The sequence below is a fragment of the Arvicanthis niloticus genome, chromosome 16 (genome assembly GCF_011762505.2).
Source record: "Arvicanthis niloticus isolate mArvNil1 chromosome 16, mArvNil1.pat.X, whole genome shotgun sequence".
NCBI classification, from domain to species: domain Eukaryota; kingdom Metazoa; phylum Chordata; class Mammalia; order Rodentia; family Muridae; genus Arvicanthis; species Arvicanthis niloticus.
Window position 1 is genome coordinate 7,387,549 of NC_047673.1, and position 19,250 is coordinate 7,406,798.

General features: G+C 50.6%; 1 protein-coding gene across 1 annotated transcript in view; it reads right to left on the reverse strand.

The window, feature by feature from the left end:
- Positions 1–1,327: 1,327 nt before the first annotated feature.
- Tubgcp3 (tubulin gamma complex component 3) overlaps positions 1,328–19,250 on the reverse strand; it is a 65,559-nt gene continuing 47,636 nt past the window's right edge. Inside the window, exons 18-22 of the mRNA XM_034520357.2 lie at positions 16,972–17,060; positions 16,759–16,890; positions 13,214–13,354; positions 3,117–3,233; positions 1,328–2,376 (exon numbers count right to left, since the gene is read on the reverse strand). Of these exons, the coding sequence (XP_034376248.1) occupies positions 2,218–2,376; positions 3,117–3,233; positions 13,214–13,354; positions 16,759–16,890; positions 16,972–17,060 (638 nt within the window). The 3' untranslated portion in view covers positions 1,328–2,217. The remainder of the gene's footprint in view (positions 2,377–3,116; positions 3,234–13,213; positions 13,355–16,758; positions 16,891–16,971; positions 17,061–19,250) is intronic.

Sequence of the window (19,250 nt, forward strand, 5' to 3'; positions counted from 1 at the left end):
GCAAGGCGGTGGCTTTGCTCTTGGAGCTGCCTGGCCACTCTCCGCTTCACAGGAAATTAATAAACGCCCGGGTTGAAACTGGAACTGTAAATATCCCATGCTCTGGGGTAAATGTGTAAACTATAAATTCTGACAAGTAGTGGCAGCAAACACAACTCACGTCCTTGAACATTTTGAACGAGTTTTAAAATCCCATTTCTGTATTTAAGTGTTTAAGACAAAAAAGGCAGAAACACACATCATCCTTATCAACAAAAATCATAGAATTCTGTTTCCGGAAATCCATTTTCAGAGTGTTTTCTCATAGATGCGTGTCTGTCTTTTGAGAGGTATTTTCTTCCTCATCCACTGTCAAACCATCACTTTTGGCATTTACCCAGGGGAGGGATACAGCGTTTCCATGTTTTTCAAAATATCTGTCCAGGGGCCTACTCAAGGTGCCATCTGCCACCACACATAAGATTGGCAGATTCTTTTCTTCCACACTTAGGTTTGTGAGGTGACATGCCTGTTACACGGCTGTTGAGGCCGCCAGCAGACCTGTCGTGTGCACACCCACTCAGAGCCCACACCTCCCTCTGTACGGGGAAGGAGTGTGTTCTTGCAAATCTTAGACAGTAATGGTCACTGGGAAAACCCCGGTGGTGCACAGTCGGGCCCAGGCCAGCCAGCCTCTCCCCGCTCAGGAGCAGGATATGGGGCTTTTACTGAGGACTAACCCCAGAGCAGCTGGGCACAAGACAAAAGCTCTGCTCACCACAGTTAAATGACACTGGGCATTTCTTCTGGAAACAAACCACATGCCAGAATTTCTGGAAGGTCTTGCAATAGGGAAACTTGCTTCAAAGTTTTGATTTTATGATTTTTTTTTTTTTTTTGAGGGGAAGTTCTCATGTATCCCAAAGGTTTTCACACTCCCTGCATGTCAAAGGGTGACCTTGAACTCCAGCCCCTACCCAGCAACTGCTGAGGTCACAGGCTTTTGCCTCCACACTCAGTTTTGCATTTGTAAAGTTTCAAGGTAAAGTTAAATTAAAGCTATGTACTAGGAACTCCTGGTCTTCACTGGGGATTCACTACTGGGATACCAAGACTTCCCAGTGCCCTGGAACTTTAAACAGAGCTGGATGTGCCGTCAGCTGATGGAAGGGACCAGCGTGCAGTAATGCTTGCGCTCTGTCAATACTCGCAGGGGCGGCGTATGAGTTTCACAGATTTTAAACCCCTCCCACACGGTAGCACAGTCAACCAAACTCCATCACTTCCCAACTACAAACCCAGCAAGCAGACAGTTTTTCTAGACTACTCAGAAACTACGTGAAACATCTGAAAGATAATGGTTTTTAATTCTCTAAGTTATCACTTATGCAACATAAAAAAAGGCATAATTATGTGACTGGATAAGACATTTTTTACAAAAAGAAAACAAAACAAACCAGTTCCCTCCATCATCTGGTCAGCAGTATATAAATATTTACAATGAAAAAATAGGCAAGGAGAAGGGAAACCTTCAAAATCCAAGCTGAACTCTTCCTAACACTTATCAGTAACTTTAAGAATAAAACAGTCTCTGCCTTGCCTGGCTTCTGTCTGCTCAGGTGGTGCTCTGCAGTGGGCTAGCCAAGGACACCTCCCTCCACACGGCTCCCGCTCTTGGAAATGTTTTACATGTTATCTGAAACAGTAAAGTAAATATAAAAGTGTAAACTCTGGGAGGGAGTGACAACAGTGTGTGGCGAGACACTCGGGCTAGATGTCCTCACACGGCCTAGTGTTCTAAACACCGAAGCCAGAGTAAAACAGCCTGTGTATTTTCTTAGAGACATGTTTCAATTTAGTGTCATCATGATAACAAAAACTGTCTCCACAGAGTGCTAAAAAATAGCAGTGACATTACTCTTAATTTATGAACACACCATTGACCTAGTTTTTTGTGGCGAGAAACAGTTTGTTGTTGTTGTTGTTTTAACTGACAAATATAAACTACATGGTGGAAATAAGATGTTCCAACACATCCCAGCGTCTTTCCACTACGAAGACTACATGGTAGGTAAGTGACCTGCTCAACTCGGCAGCGGCGGCGTTACAAACAAGCAAGTCTAGTGGGTAACAAGACTTCTTCCAGCAGACGTAGCACTGAACACTGGGCCTGTGTGCAGACGGGGCAGCTGCCTGAGGGTCCAGGCTTGAGTAGGCATCTACTAACCCAAGCCAGCCTCACGTGTGGGAACTGCGCCGCCCCCTACTGCCCAGAGAAACCCGGAGCCTGGGTTCTCTGGCTTTGTAATGTTCATTGAAGTCCAATCTGAAGCTGAGAAACTGGAGACTTTCATCAGAGCTGGTTGTGAGCAACACCAGAAACTGCTGCACCACACCCTAGGATGAAAGCACAGGAGAATGGGTCAGAACCCTGCCTGCCCACACAGCCCCTCCGGACGCACTGGCATCAACAGGCCTCTAGCAGGAACTGAGCACGGAGTCTACGTGTTCACGGCGCCTGTGCAGCTCTCATCAGAGATGCTACCTACACGGTTAGGTAAGCATTGCTTACGTTCCGTGTAAGAGCAACTGACCACCTGACTTCCTGTGCACTCATGCTACAGGAGTAAGCAGTCAGGGAAGCGAAGCACCCCACTCTGAGGTGAGCAGACATCAGGGCTCCACTGCTCATCTTCCGTCTCACTGCCTGACAAATGCATGCTCAGTCATCACTCCAGAAGGGGAACAAATTCAAGTTAAAACCACTGCTGGGACTCCATGCCACTGTGGAAAGCAGCCTTCCTGTAGACACAAGTTCTGACAGACTGTGATTTAAAGTCACTGTGCCCATTCATGGCTTACATCTCTCCAACAAGCCCCCATGCTGCCTGCACCATCTGGGCAACGGTGCTCTGAAGAGTGCCAGGTCCCCAGTGCCAATCTCCATCCTGGCTCTCTCAACCCAGCTGTATGGCTGCCCTGAGGAGAGCCCAGGGCAAGGGTGAACCCACAGGGGACCACCCCCAAGGAACTCCATTCCGAGTGCTGCTCACATGGCAAGAGTGAGCCATATCTCCAATCCTCCGGAAGCAAGCACCATCCCAGAAGAGGCCACCGCACCTCAGATCTACACTCACCTGGTAGAAGTGCGTCAATATCCGCAACTGTGAACACATTTTTGGTATGGAGTCCTGGAACTCTCGGATCCGCCTGCTCTCCTCCTCTTCCTCTGCCGCTGTCACTCCCCACTGGCCCTGGGTAATGAGAAGCAGCAAGTTCAACTGCTGGATGCTGCCTTGCTCCAGCACAACGTCACTGTGGCTTCATGCACTGTGGTACAAAGGGCCCCGTGTCCCCCGACATCCTTCATTCAGACAGTGGGCATGGAGGGACCTTGTCAGTTCTGAGAGCTGGCACCCTGACTACAGTGAAAACACCAGACAATCTCCCTCAGACCACACGTGGTGTTTCTGAGACACATATATCCACTTGTGGGGAGCCGACAGAAGGCGGCTATCATCCTTGCAGCCATCTTGAGCCATGTACCCTGACAAGAGACTTGATTACATTAGCCTACAACAGCTGAGCACACTCTGATAACATCTTGCTTTAGACACCCAGGATTTTCCCTTGGGTGTGTGAGATTAAAGGTGTGTGACTTAAGGGTGTGACTTAGAGATCAGATTTAGAGACAAGACCTAAGGGCATAATTAAAGGCGTGACTTAGAGGCGTGGCTTAGAAGTGAGACATATAAAAGGCAAGAGGCAGACAGAAGAAATTATTATTAGACACTAGGCACTTAGCACTTGGAGAAAGAACTTGGAACTGGGAAAGAGACTAGCAACTGGAACTAGGACTAGAGACCTGAGACTTGGTACTTGGAACTAGGGACTTGGAGAGAAGAAGAGAGACTGAAGAATAAACGGGATTGAATCACACTCTGTCTGGTCTCCATTCTTCGCGTCTGTCCTCACTCACTCTCCTGCTGAACCCTGACCCGCAGACTGAAGCAGCTTGGGGCAGTGTGGGCTCTAACAAGTTAGCCCCCAAGGTTTTTGGCAGTGCGGGTTCCAACACTGACAGAGAGGTCCGTGACATTTTGGGCCCCAAGCGTGGGGTAGGTGGGGCCACAACATCCACTCTCATCCTAAAAGGTCATCATTTTCAACCAGACATGCATGAAGCCCACACTCATAATGCCATCTGAGGCACAAGAATGGTTAAGGCCAGACTGGACTACACACAGTGAGACCATATCTTAACACCCTTTCCCCTCCTCCCAAGAGAAGATTTTTCAGTAAACAGTAAACTTGACTGAACACCCCTGTTCACCCTGCCTGTATGAGAGCTACTGAGTTCTCTTTTCATCAGTGAACACAGTAAATTCCACTTATTAGATTTTCTAATTCGAACCTTGGCACTCCTAGTGTATACTCTAGTCCTGGGAAAATGTTCATTTTGCTAGGACCTCTCATTTGCATGCTGCATGAGCTGCCCATTGGTATTCAGAACTCAGACTTGTTCTTTCCGAGTCACATTGGCCTCAGGCTTTACAGTCTGGCTGTGGCCCTGTTGTAAGCTGGAGCAGTGGCCAGGCAGCGTGGGATGTGGGAGGGTCCTGCAGCGTGGGATGTGGGAGGGTCCTGCAGCGTGGGATGTGGGAGGGTCCTGCAGTGTGGGATGTGTGGGAGGGTCCTGCAGTGTGGGATGTGGGAGGGTCCTGCAGCGTGGGATGTGGGAGGGTCCTGCAGTGTGGGATGTGGGAGGGTCCTGCAGTGTGGGATGTGGGAGGGTCCAGCAGTGTGGGATGTGGGAGGGTCCTGCAGTGTGGGATGTGTGGGAGGGTCCTGCAGCGTGGGATGTGGGAGGGTCCTGCAGTGTGGGATGTGGGAGGGTCCTGCAGTGTGGGATGTGTGGGAGGGTCCTGCAGTGTGGGATGTGGGAGGGTCCAGCAGTGTGGGATGTGGGAGGGTCCTGCAGTGTGGGATGTGTGGGAGGGTCCTGCAGTGTGGGATGTGGGAGGGTCCAGCAGTGTGGGATGTGGGAGGGTCCTGCAGTGTGGGATGTGGGAGGGTCCTGCAGTGTGGGATGTGGGAGGGTCCTGCAGTGTGGGATGTGGGAGGGTCCTGCAGTGTGGGATGTGGGAGGGTCCAGCAGTGTGGGATGTGGGAGGGTCCTGCAGCGTGGGATGTGGGAGGGTCCTGCAGTGTGGGATGTAGGAGGGTCCTGCAATGTGGGATGTGTGGGAGGGTCCAGCAGTGTGGGATGTGGGAGGGTCCTGCAGTGTGGGATGTGGGAGGGTCCTGCAGTGTGGGATGTGGGAGGGTCCTGCAGTGTGGGATGTGGGAGGGTCCTGCAATGTGGGATGTGTGAGAGGGTCCAGCAGTGTGGGATGTGGGAGGGTCCTGCAGTGTGGGATGTGTGGGAGGGTCCAGCAGTGTGGGATGTGGGAGGGTCCAGCAGTGTGGGATGTGGGAGGGTCCTGCAGTGTGGGATGTGGGAGGGTCCTGCAGTGTGGGATGTGTGGGAGGGTCCAGCAGTGTGGGATGTGGGAGGGTCCAGCAGTGTGGGATGTGGGAGGGTCCTGCAGTGTGGGATGTGGGAGGGTCCTGCAGTGTGGGATGTGGGAGGGTCCAGCAGTGTGGGATGTGGGAGGGTCCTGCAGTGTGGGATGTGTGGGAGGGTCCAGCAGTGTGGGATGTGGGAGGGTCCTGCAGTGTGGGATGTGGGAGGGTCCAGCAGTGTGGGATGTGGGAGGGTCCAGCAGTGTGGGATGTGTGGGAGGGTCCTGCAGTGTGGGATGTGGGAGGGTCCTGCAGTGTGGGATGTGGGAGGGTCCTGCAGTGTGGGATGTGGGAGGGTCCAGCAGTGTGGGATGTGTGGGAGGGTCCTGCAGTGTGGGATGTGGGAGGGTCCTGCAGTGTGGGATGTGGGAGGGTCCAGCAGTGTGGGATGTGTGGGAGGGTCCTGCAGTGTGGGATGTGGGAGGGTCCAGCAGTGTGGGATGTGTGAGGGTCCTGCAGTGTGGGATGTGTGGGAGGGTCCTGCAGCGTGGGATGTGGGAGGGTCCTGCAGTGTGGGATGTGGGAGGGTCCTGCAATGTGGGATGTGGGAGGGTCCAGCAGCGTGGGATGTGGGAGGGTCCTGCAGCGTGGGATGTGGGAGGGTCCTGCAGCGTGGGATGTGGGAGGGTCCTGTAGCGTGGGATGTGTGGGAGGGTCCTGCAGCGTGGGATGTGGGAGGGTCCAGCAGCGTGGGATGTGTGGGAGGGTCCTGCAGCGTGGGATGTGGGAGGGTCCAGCAGTGTGGGATGTGTGGGAGGGTCCTGCAGTGTGGGATGTGGGAGGGTCCAGCAGTGTGGGATGTGGGAGGGTCCTGCAGTGTGGGATGTGGGAGGGTCCTGCAGTGTGGGATGTGTGGGAGGGTCCAGCAGTGTGGGATGTGGGAGGGTCCTGCAGTGTGGGATGTGTGGGAGGGTCCAGCAGTGTGGGATGTGGGAGGGTCCTGCAGTGTGGGATGTGTGGGAGGGTCCAGCAGTGTGGGATGTGGGAGGGTCCTGCAGTGTGGGATGTGGGAGGGTCCTGCAGTGTGGGATGTGGGAGGGTCCAGCAGTGTGGGATGTGTGGGAGGGTCCTGCAGTGTGGGATGTGGGAGGGTCCTGCAGTGTGGGATGTGGGAGGGTCCTGCAGTGTGGGATGTGGGAGGGTCCAGCAGTGTGGGATGTGTGGGAGGGTCCTGCAGTGTGGGATGTGGGAGGGTCCTGCAGTGTGGGATGTGGGAGGGTCCAGCAGTGTGGGATGTGTGGGAGGGTCCTGCAGTGTGGGATGTGGGAGGGTCCAGCAGTGTGGGATGTGGGAGGGTCCTGCAGTGTGGGATGTGTGGGAGGGTCCTGCAGCGTGGGATGTGGGAGGGTCCAGCAGTGTGGGATGTGGGAGGGTCCTGCAGTGTGGGATGTGGGAGGGTCCTGCAATGTGGGATGTGGGAGGGTCCAGCAGTGTGGGATGTGTGGGAGGGTCCTGCAATGTGGGATGTGGGAGGGTCCAGCAGTGTGGGATGTGGGAGGGTCCTGCAGTGTGGGATGTGGGAGGGTCCTGCAGCGTGGGATGTGGGAGGGTCCTGCAGTGTGGGATGTGGGAGGGTCCTGCAGTGTGGGATGTGGGAGGGTCCAGCAGCGTGGGATGTGGGAGGGTCCAGCAGCTTGGGATGTGGGAGGGTCCAGCAGCGTGGGATGTGGGAGGGTCCAGCAGCGTGGGATGTGGGAGGGTCCAGCAGTGTGGGATGTGGGAGGGTCCAGCAGCGTGGGATGTGGGAGGGTCCAGCAGCGTGGGATGTGGGAGGGTCCAGCAGTGTGGGATGTGGGAGGGTCCAGCAGTGTGGGATGTGGGAGGGTCCTGCAGCGTGGGATGTGGGAGGGTCCAGCAGTGTGGGATGTGGGAGGGTCCTGCAGTGTGGGATGTGGGAGGGTCCAGCAGCGTGGGATGTGGGAGGGTCCAGCAGTGTGGGATGTGGGAGGGTCCAGCAGCGTGGGATGTGGGAGGGTCCTGCAGTGTGGGATGTGGGAGGGTCCAGCAGTGTGGGATGTGGGAGGGTCCTGCAGTGTGGGATGTGGGAGGGTCCTGCAGTGTGGGATGTGGGAGGGTCCAGCAGCGTGGGATGTGGGAGGGTCCAGCAGCGTGGGATGTGGGAGGGTCCTGCAGTGTGGGATGTGGGAGGGTCCTGCAGTGTGGGATGTGGGAGGGTCCAGCAGTGTGGGATGTGGGAGGGTCCAGCAGTGTGGGATGTGGGAGGGTCCAGCAGTGTGGGATGTGTGGGAGGGTCCTGCAGTGTGGGATGTGGGAGGGTCCTGCAGCGTGGGATGTGGGAGGGTCCTGCAGTGTGGGATGTGGGAGGGTCCAGCAGTGTGGGATGTGGGAGGGTCCTGCAGTGTGGGATGTGGGAGGGTCCTGCAGTGTGGGATGTGGGAGGGTCCTGCAGTGTGGGATGTGGGAGGGTCCTGCAGCGTGGGATGTGGGAGGGTCCAGCAGTGTGGGATGTGTGGGAGGGTCCAGCAGGGCCAACACACCTTCAGCAGCTCACTTCCCTGTCAGCACATCTCTCTGTGCCCTCTCTGGGCGGCTACAGACCATGGTTTCCTTTACAGACGGCACTCTACTTCCATACACTTAAGGAACAGAACATGCCGCTCCTTTCCCTTTTTTTCACACATGCACTCTCATCTCTTATCAGCCCTTAGACCAGTTGGTATCTTATTTCCCAGTCTCTCCAGCCAGGCCTGGCTCCTAAGGACGCCAAGAACAAGGGCTGTGTCAGGAAATGGGCCAGGGACAATCCTATGATATTCAGTAAAAATCTGGCTTCATTTTGCCACCACTGTGAGATCTGCAATGAAGCTGAGTTGAAAGACAATGAACTATTTGTTAGAAAGGTGTGTGGACAAGCTTCAGGTCTCTGACAAGAAAGTGCAGACACATGGATCAGCACCATGAGAGAGGAACCTGGATGTCTGCACTGGGACTTCAGCAAAGTGTTTCCTCAGACCCAGCCCACACACGCTCCTAGAGCTGTGGGCCATGGCGGCAAGGCTGCACCTCTAAATGGTGGCCCTGCCTGTGTGCTCTTGGTCTTGGAAGCATGAAGACACAGAAAGAAGGCATGGTGGAGAGCAGCTGAGGTCAGGCACTGTGTGGCAGGGTTGAGGGCCCCAGAGTGTTGGGGATGCCAGGATCACGGGACATGTGCCAGGAAGAGCTACAGGCATGACGTGGGGCTGGACTGAGTCTGAAAGAGAAGCTGAAGCACTGAAGGAGTGGGGCTGTCGGAAGCCTTTGTTGCCCAGCCAGTTTCATCATGAGTCCAAATGCTGGACATGGAGTTCAGGATTGGGTTCTGGCCATATTGGATTGGGGTTTTGGGTTTGAATATTCCTTGCTGTGCTCTTGATTGTCTCATTTTGGAATTGGGATGTTAATTCTGTGCCATTATATGTTAGACATATGGAAGTTCATTTTGATCTTATATTAGTTCGCTGAGTCTTTGAACTTCTAAAATACTGGAAATTTTCAAGACTATAGAAACTTTTAAACTTAGACTGTAATTTATATTATGAAAATAACATAAGACTTTGGGGAGAAGGGGTAAAGGTATGCTGGGTAACATTATGTCAAATTGACACAAGGCATAGCGTGTGACCCAAGAAGGGAACATCAACTGAGAGGATGCCTCCGTAAGACTGTGCTGGAGCAAGCCTGTGGTGATTTTCTCAGTCAGAAACTGATGGGAGAGGGCCCAGCCCACTGCGGATGCTTCCATCCTTGGGCTGGTGGTCCTGAGTTCTATAAGAAAGCAGGCTGAAAAGCCATAAGAAGTATTCCTGTAAGCAGCACCCTCCATGGCCTCTGCATCAGCTCCTGCCTCCCGGTTCCTGCCCTGTCCGAATTCCTGCCTTGAGGTCCTTTGGTAATGCATAGTGATGTGGAAGTGTAAGCTGAATAAATCTCCAAGTTTCTTTTGGTCACAGCAATAGTCACCCTAACTGTGACAGAAAGGTGTGGCTTAAAGTAATGTATCCGTGTGTCAGGCAGACAAAGTGGGGAGTTGTAATGAGTAGTTTGAGCTACCAAATTGACAAAATGTGTAATCACCTGGGAAGAGTGTCAGCGAGGACTTGCCTAGATTAGGCTGGTCTATAGGCAAGCCTGTGAGGGATTTTCTAAACTTTACTCAGTGAGGTGGAGGATCACCCTGACCGTGAGCAGCATCTTCTACTTGCTGGTCCTGGCTGATGCAATGCGTTCTTCCCTCCCTCCAGCCTCTGCCACTGTGACTTCACCTCTGCAGAAAGGAAGCTGGAGCTGTGAGCAGAAGCAAACCCTGTCCCCTAAGTTGCTTTCCTCGGGGTATTTTGTTCCACAATTGAAAAGGAGACTTAAGAAATAGGAACCACTTCGGTAGTATAGGGGCTTTTCAGGTGTTCAGAGGTCTCTATAAATTGGCTAAGTTTTAGAAGCTATGCTTTGTGCTTCCCACAATTATAGTTAACTCAGTCATTCTGGATTTCTGACGGGGTTGAAAACTTATAGCTATTTACCGTAAGAGAAAAGATTTGAGTGGATGGTCGTCAGCTGACATTCATCCTAAAGCCAGGTTCAGAACTAAATGTTTTAGTTAGGATAGATGACAGAGGTGCTGGTTAGTCAACAAAAGGATGGATGGGGTATTAGGACTATCTTGTACCTCACTGGTACAAATTGGCATAATTATGCTCTAATTGTATTTTGAGAGAAAAGTTTCATTTTAACAGGAAGGGTGATGGGTAGGAGGAGCTAAGGTAGAAGGAGTACTGAGAGGAAGAAAAGGAGTAAGAAGAGGAGAAGAAGAAGGAGAGGAGAAGCTAGGTGATGAAAGAGAGAAAGAGGGGGGAAACAAGGAGGCAGATATTCATGTATCTCCACCAGTCAAAGATAGTTGTTATATCTAGGTTGGTCAGTGGGTTACACCTCTGATTGAACAATTCCAAACTTATAACACTTATGATTAACATTATTTTAAAAAAATGTATAAATGCAAAAAGGAAAAGGGGGCTTGGGATAGGGGTTTTCTAAGGGGGGGAAATGGGGAAAGGGGATGGCATCTGAAGTGTAAATAAAATATCTAAAACAAACAAACAAACAAACAAACAAAAAAAAGAAATAGGAACCACAGGGGACAGGCCCAGGAGCCCTGCTGGAACCAGCCATCTCATTTCTTATTGGTTGTGCAGGCTACATTGGTTTTTTTAGTGGCATTTTTTTTTTTTAAACTTTCATCCCAAGTGAAACCGATAGAAAGAAAACAGACTGTTGCATATTTGATTTACAGATACCCGAAACTTAAATATTTCAATAATTCATCTCAAGATTATTTTGGATTTTACCTACAACCAACTTTTGCAAAAGAATCCGTTTTCTCTGTCCCAATTTCCCCCACGATCACACTGGGGACCAACAGTCTCAGTCTCATCTTGTCCCAGTTCCCCCCATGCTCACACCAGGGGACCAACAGTCTCTCTGTCCCAGTTGCCCCATGCTCACACTGGGAACCAACAGTCTCAGTCTCATCTTGGGGAAAGCTCTCAGCATTTCAGGAATGAGCAGACCTGCCATACAGCTCTTCAATCGGATTTTTTACTTGGGGTTAATTTTTTCTTTTATTTTGGAGATGTGAGTTATAACAATTTTATTAGACCAATACAAAGAGTCCTGTATTCTTGGAATAGCCTCAAACACTCTGTAACATATTTTCTATTAGGTAGGTCAATTAGTAAAAGTTTTGGAGTTTCACACTCTGTTACAGAGAGCAGCAGAGATGCAGCCAGTTAATCTGAGAGACAGGGTAACGTTGTAGAATCACCATACACAGGACAGGGCTATGTGGATTCTGAACACACTTACCTGGCAGCACAGACTCTCAGGAAGTAATACTAGTCACAGTATTCTCCAAGTACACAGCTGGTGCTGCTCCCAGAGTCTTACTGAGCAGGGGCGTGGACTAAGTGTGGGTGTCAAAGGCAGCGCAGCAGGAACTAAGTATGCTAACGGAGTGTCAATGTATAAAATGTATTTTTTAAACTAAAAGAAGTAAAAGCCCTTCAATCCTAAATTTGAATTGGAAATATCATAATAACTGAAGGGGTTTGAGAAGAAAAGTGGGAAGAGAGTGGAGAGGAGAACTCTGTGAATTGCAGAAGGAAAGCCTCTGGGACTGCCCCGCCTAACAGCAGCACGACAGGCTGCGGAAGGCAGCCTGTGTGGCAAGGCACTCTCCACACTGAAGCCCTTTCAGGAGGCGGCTCCACCTCTCACAGATTCAGTGGACCCACATCTGAATGATTGCTGCAAATTATTGTACCTTTTGAATTTAAATTTTGCAGGCAGTTTCAGCTTTACAGCTCTCCCCAGACAATCAAGCGTCTCTGAATGAAACACACCAGATGACCTGCACTTAGCATGTGGCTGTGTCCCTTCTGCTGCTGACCACTGACATCTGGTGAGACCGCCACTGTGCACACAACTAGCCACCATGCTATTGAACATGCTATCAGAACAACAAGTCTTTTTTGGTTGTTTGGTTGTTTGGTTGTTTGTTCTGAGACAGGGTCTCACTATATATATCTGGTTGACCTGGAACTCACTGTGTAGACCAGGCTGGCCTCGAACTTAGAGATCTACCTGCCTCTGCCTCCTGAGTGCTGGGATTAAAGGTGTGTGCTACCACAGCCTGCCTAGAACAACACTCTGGTTTCTAGAGGGTGACACTGAGGTGACACTGAGTATCACGACTGCCTTACTCTGGTTTCTAGAGGGTGACACTGAGGTGACACTGAGTATCACAACTGCCTTACTCTGGTTTCTAGAGGGTGACACTGAGGTGACACTGAGTATCACGACTGCCTTACTCTGGTTTCTAGAAGGTGACACTGAGGTGACACTGAGTATCACGACTGCCTTACAAGTCACGTCACAGATGACACCTCATACCGTAGAGATGGTAAGTGAGAGCTAGGGCGGAAGTCTGTGTTTGTCAGTCACACACAGGCTGCTGGGCATGGATCAGATTGTCTGTGTGCAAATCCCATGGCTCTTCAGAATTACCCACAAACCACTGCAGTCAAGAGCTATCCCAGTAGCACCAAAAGGAGACACACTCCTGCTTCCGAACTCCACATTTCGGTGCCTGTGATGTGGCCGCTAGACTCCTCACATGGGCACTGTCACAGGAACAATACATGAAAGTAAAACAAACCTCACTGTGCCAACTACACAACTTGCCTTTCATTACTCCAAGACCAGGCACTTAGAAAGAGCAGAGACCCAGAACCCCACCAACAGCCCGACTTGTCTGATGGATCTTATTAATTTCAGGTCATTGGGAACACAGAAATGTTCTAAGGAAATCTAGCTCATGTGTGAGTCAGTGAACAAGCCAGGGCGCCTGTCTGACAGGGCGCCTGCCTGATCGCTCAGCTTCACGTTAGTGGAGAACGGCAGCTGACTCTGGAGACTCAGTACAGACACTGGGACAGCACCACTGCTGGTGTTCTGCAGCTTGATGACAGCAGTGAAGGGAGCACGCACAACTTCCTCCGACCTACAGTAGGCTGCATGCTGCCTCAGCGCGTGGAGATTCAGCAGAAAAGCTACTGCCACCGCTCATGTTGACTGGCCAGCCGTGAGAAAGCATGAGTTTAAAACGTACCTCAATTTCACGTTGTTTCTTTCTCTCTTCAAACTGCAGCCGCCTCTGCAGCTCCTCCAGAGCAGCTCTGTACATCGAGTCTTGGGCATTCTGAAGTTCAATGATTTGATCAAACACGGCTCTCAGTTGGTTTAAAAGTACCTGAAAAACCAACATTTTAAATGAGCAGAGCCTCAGATGCTAGTGAGGTGTCTCTGCTTAAATATACGTGTGCTTTGGGGGTTGTCCCCTCTAAAAGTCAGGGAGACTGGTCCCCAATATAACCATGCTGGAAGAGTGGTGACTCAGGCACTGGGCCACAAGGCCTCCACCCTACCAGAGCAGTTGATGCTGGTCACAGGCAGCTCTTGATTCTCATAGGACTCAACTCTGGCTCTGGAGAGTGGGCTGTTCTAAAGTGACATCTAGTGCACAAAGTAAGTGACATCTAGTGCACAAAGTGTGAACTGAGAACATAGACACACTATACCACATGTGTGCTTTGCGTGTGCCTAGACCTGTGTACACATCTCCAGAGGCATGCAGCAACACAAAAATGGACAAGCTCCTCCTAGCCCTTGCTTTGTGTCTGACACTGTTCTGTTGCTGTGTGGAGACACCATGATCAAGACAGCTCGTGAAGAGTTTAATTGGGGTTTGCTTACAGTTTCTGAGCATTAGTCCGTGATTAACATGGTGAGAAGCAGACAGGCATGGCACTGGAGCAGTACCTGAGAGCTTCACATCCTGATCCCCAAGCAGCAGGCAGAGTGGGGGGAGACTGGGCCTGGTATGGGCTTTTTGAAATATCAAAGCCCATTCCTAGTGACATATCTCCTTCAACAAGGCCACACCTCCTAATCCTTCCCAAACAGTTCTACTAACTGGGGACCGAGTCTCTGCAGATAGAAGCCATCCTCACTCAAACCACCACACTTCTCTCTAGCCAGCCTAGAGAGACGCTGATATCCCACACTCCACAGTTAATGAGCTACTCCTAACACCCATCTCTGGGCTGAGTGCCCTGTCCTGTTGAGATGTCAGGCAGCACCAATGACAGCTGAGCTAACTATGGACCCAAGTGAGACTGAAGCCTTTGCTGAGCAACTCTGAGAGCACACTAACCTAAGAACACAGTACTGCAGAGTGAACAGTGCACACTTCTCACTTACTACAATGCGCTCCTGTGAAACAGGGGCTTCAGCCTGCACAGCATCACAGGGAGACAGGGGGCCTGATCAGGTGACGCCACTGCATGATACAAGCCATGTGCTGAACGCAAGCTCAAGCAAGTGTCCTGTTTTCTGTCAGAATTTATTTTATGACAAAACTAGAAAATGAAGAAAGGAGACGGTCCTGTTTAAATTTTAATAGGGATGTAACTGGTTTATTTCTCTATTGTAGCCATAAAAAGAACAACTTATTTTTGGAACGCTGCGTTGCCTCGAGGCTACTGACTGATACTTCATTTGAGAGGAGTACACACTGTGGGCTTCTTCAGTCTGCTTCACTGGTCTGTAGCTGCACACTCGGAGCTGCCCTTTACACAGTGCTCAGGGTTTTCCCCTCGATGTTGCACAAACAAAAGGTGAGAGACACATATGTCTGCAACTGTCATTCCTCCACCTTAACTGGATAATGACAACTCATCTTCTCACAATGTGAAACAATGAAAATACCATACATAAAATTAATATGCCCAAAACAGTCCGCCTTACTCTTGTTTTACATAACAGACTTCTTTCTTAGGAACAAATGATGACAAAGCGCTCCAGAGGCGGCTGTGGTAGCTCATACCTACGACCTCAGCACTCTGGAGGCTGAGGCAGAAAGACCACAGGTTCCAGGCCAGTCTGAGACCCTGCTCCTGAAGTAAGCATACAACACCCAATAGGTTTACTGAACAGCCTTAAGGCACACCTTCAGGGCTGACGGGGCTTAAGGCAGAGCTCCTTCAGTGAAGCTGGCTGGGGACCAGCCCCAAACAACTATTCTCCAGAACTACCACCCTATAGGCAGAAGAGTCTTTGGACTTTGCTCATAGCCACAGCTATTCTATAAACTCCAGAATTAGGATGACTCAACTTGTCTCACACAGCCATTTCCCAATCTTTTCTGAGCTCAGCCCCGAAGTTAACAGAACCATAGAGTGCAGAGGGCCAGAGTGGGTGCAGCCCTTAGCAAGTCCCACATTTGCTGAAAAGCAACACACCTAGTGACTTTAACACCTGCTTCCTATGCAAAACAACATAAAACATGACTTCTACAGCTTGAAAAGAGAAGCAGCTACATTTACAAGTTGGTTACCATGGTAAACCATATAATTTAATTCTCACAAATTCACACTGTGCCTCTGAAAATAGGAGAACCCTGAATTCACAGTAAGAGGCTGCCATCTACCTGAACATTGACTTTGACCCACGTATGGGTGCTTCATGTCTTTGGCACATCACAGAGAATGGCCAGGACCTGTGGGTAGCATTATGCACTCACCAGCATATTGACAGCATCATAAATACCTTCATAACAAACATGGGTGTCAGGTAACGGATGTGAAACCCACTGTACTATTAGTCTCACAGAGACTGGACTTAGTAAGAATGATCAGCAGGACCCCAGACGACTTCAGATGCCCACTTTGAGTTACTAATTCTGTTCAAAGGATATTAGCACTCTGTGCCACTATTTCAGCATCTAGAAAGCAAATTTCATATAGAGGTGCCTTTGACCACCAGATGCTGAGATCTATCTATCTGTATAAAAACGCTTCAATAATTAAGTTTATCCAAATACTTCTCTCCAGCATAGGCAAATGCAGACAAACAGAAAACAAAACACCAGCCTTGGTAAAGTACAAGCAGAAGCTGGACACAACCTGGAATGTGTCTCAGGCCATGCACACTGTAGGAAATGCTCTCAAGGAGTCAACCTGATGCACAGTTCACCTACTTGGCAATCAGAATGTGTTCATTCTCATCCCAGACCTTTAAAGAAAATCAGAACTCCAGGCCTTGCTACTCAAAACATGCACCTTTCCAGAAGAGAGGCTTTCCACAAGAAAGGAAACCGAGCCAAAAGCCCTGGGCTACGGGCTCCTCATAGCGCTGTGCAGACCGTGTTTAAATTCATGTAGTCATGTGCCATTAACTAAAACAGCATGATCCCTAGACTAAGAAAATGAATACAGAAGTGGGGGTATAGTCAGTGTGAGAACACCTGTCCCTGGGACTGATCCCAGCATGAAGAGAGAAGAAGACACCTGAGTTCTAGATGTCTCCGTTCACTGGGACCTTCACACAGGCTGCCACTTGTTCTGGTTAAATGCCCTTCTAGTGCCCATCCTGCCATAGCTCCTCAGGCGGCATTCCACATGCCACTGACAGGGCACTGATGCTCTCCCTGTTGTCACAGCCACATCAGATGTCAGAGCAAACTCATTCACCAACCTTACTCCATTCTGTTAGGAAGTGACCCTCAAACGTCGAGTTTAATAAACCTTTCTCAATCACTGATGTGGCAGTGCCTGACAACTGACAGCTTCAGTCCTGGCTTGTAGCGAGCCTTACCCTGGAGTTGCTGTCCAGGAGACAGCGGGAGGTGATGGTGTCCAGGAATGCCTCATGCGCTGCAATAATGTGGTCCAAGTCCTGAGCCTGCTGCACTCTGTTCCACAGCTCATCCCAGGAGCACTCAAGAACCTGGAAGGACAAGTTGAGACTCTGGGAAGGGCCTGCTCACCTCACCGAAGCACCACAGTGCAGGGCAGGAAGCGGACTCACCTCAAAGGTAATGTAGTACTGCATCTGGTGAATGAAGTGCACCATCTCCGAGGCCAGGATGTGGCACTGGTGAAGCACCCCAGAGAACTCTGCAGAAGATGGAGTGCCATCAGGGAAGGGGAGTGCTGGTGCTCATGCAGACCCCTATGCCCGCACGCTGCCAGGTAATGAAGCCATAAGTAAGCCTTAGCCAGAAGCTCTCCGCCCACTCTTGTGCTTTAGTGAAAGGACTGAACTAAGAGTACATGCTTTTGAAAGCGTATGGACTTGACTTCATATCCCCAGGACCAATGTAAAGGCCTGAGCATGGTCGAGCCTATAACTCCAGTATTAGAGGGCCAAGGAAGATCTCAGGGCTGGCCCGCCGACAGCCTAGGGAGTAAGGTGCAGACTGACAGAGAACACCAGCTGTCCTCTTCTGGGCTTGTTCCTTGGCACACACATACATACGTGTACATATCACACAGCTAAGTATAAAAGTTTATTTTCTAGAAATGAGCACCGTGCATAAATAGAAGCCTTATATTATATCTTATCCAGTCCATCTACGTCACAAGGAATGGTCTCTCTCCCTACTCATCCGGAGACAAGAAGGTCTGGGGGTGGGCCCTAATTCAGTAAGAAAAAAGGGCAGGGATCCCAGGAAGCTGATATGCATGTGCAGAATGCTACCAGCACTGGCAGCCAGAGGGAGCAGGAAAGGCCTCCCTCGGTTCCACAGGGAGCAGAACAGTACTGGCTTCAGTGTCATTTGAATTTCTGGCCTGTAGACTGTGTAGCAGAATTAGCATCTGATGATTTAAGTGACCCAACTTGTAGTGCTGGGTCCTGATAAATAACAGCAGTCTTAACAAGTGAATATTAGGTGACAGGTGAGGGGCTCCAAGGGAAGAAGACACACCTCGAGGGCTAGAGAGGGGCTCTGCTGTCCTGGTGCAGTGGGCACATTTCCCCAAGAGAGGAAAGACGGAAACACGGTCCCAAGTTAAAAACAAACAAAAAAACTGAAATTCTTCAGTGAATGAAATATAGCTCAGAGCACACACATAAGCCGGAGTGTGCAAACAGACTCCTCCACACGAGTGCACACATAAGCCAGAGTGTGCAAACAGACTCCTCCACACGAGTGCACACATAAGCCGGAGTGTGCAAACAGACTCCTCCACACGAGTGCACACATAAGCCGGAGTGTGCAAACAGACTCCTCCACACTAGTGCACAGTCACATGAGCAGGCAGTAGCAAGTCGGACCCTAGTAAGTCTGATGCAGGGTCAGGGAAGCATGCCTTTGGAAAGTGAGAGGCAAACACACAAGGCAGACGCTGCTCCTGGGCATCCCGATGAGGGTGCAGGACACTGCAAAACTGCCCTCTGGCCATGGTGTGGCCAGTGACGTCTTCAAATCAGAGCAGCTGTCATTATCCTGACTCACAAGGTCAAGCCCACTAACAGCTCCCGGGGAAGAGAGGGCTACAACTGCCCTTCCCCCAGGAATATACGCGGTTACTAATCGCCAGAGGAGAGAGGAACTCTTCTTTGTTTAGCCACTTGGAAGGTGCCCTTACTGCTGTGCATGATCCCCGTTAAGTTCTGTGGTTCACCAACCTAGACTTCGGTGAGATTCTGCTGTCACCTTCTCCATCTGTGGTGAGTAGATGCCCCAGAAGTGTCAGGCAACAGATATGCACAAAGAGGTTTTGTGCAGAGGCAGGCAGTCCAGTGACTCGTCATGGACAGGCCCCAGGGTCCCCGTGCTCCTGGTCAGAAGTCACAGCTTACTTGTTAGAAATGTGTCTACCTTCCTTACAAAACACCAGATTCCTTACGGCTGCCGTCAAGACCCCAGAGAGATAAAGAGAGCTGAGTCCACATCATGGGTGCCATTTCCCCATGGCTAGTAGGAGCCTTCAACCAGGAGTATGCCCATACAGCACAGGACCCTCAGAAGAGCAGCGTACTCCACAGGTCTCCCCCACAACTCGGAATTCTATCAATGAACACAGCTCATCTGTAGCAACTTCCTTTGAATAGACACCATCCCACCAGACAGAGGGATGGGAGGCAGTGAGTAAAACAGGCTTCCACAGTCCAGAGAAGCTGGAAGGCCCATCTTCTTTACAGAAGCAGGAAACAAGTGGCCGGAGGAAGTTTATCAGCCTGTAGAGCAGCCTGCATGTCTACAGGATGCAGAGTTCCAGGAACAAGCTTGGGTTAGCAGTACCCAAGCCAGGATAGGTTTTCAGGGATGCAGCCGAGTTTGAAGGATACATGTGCTCCTT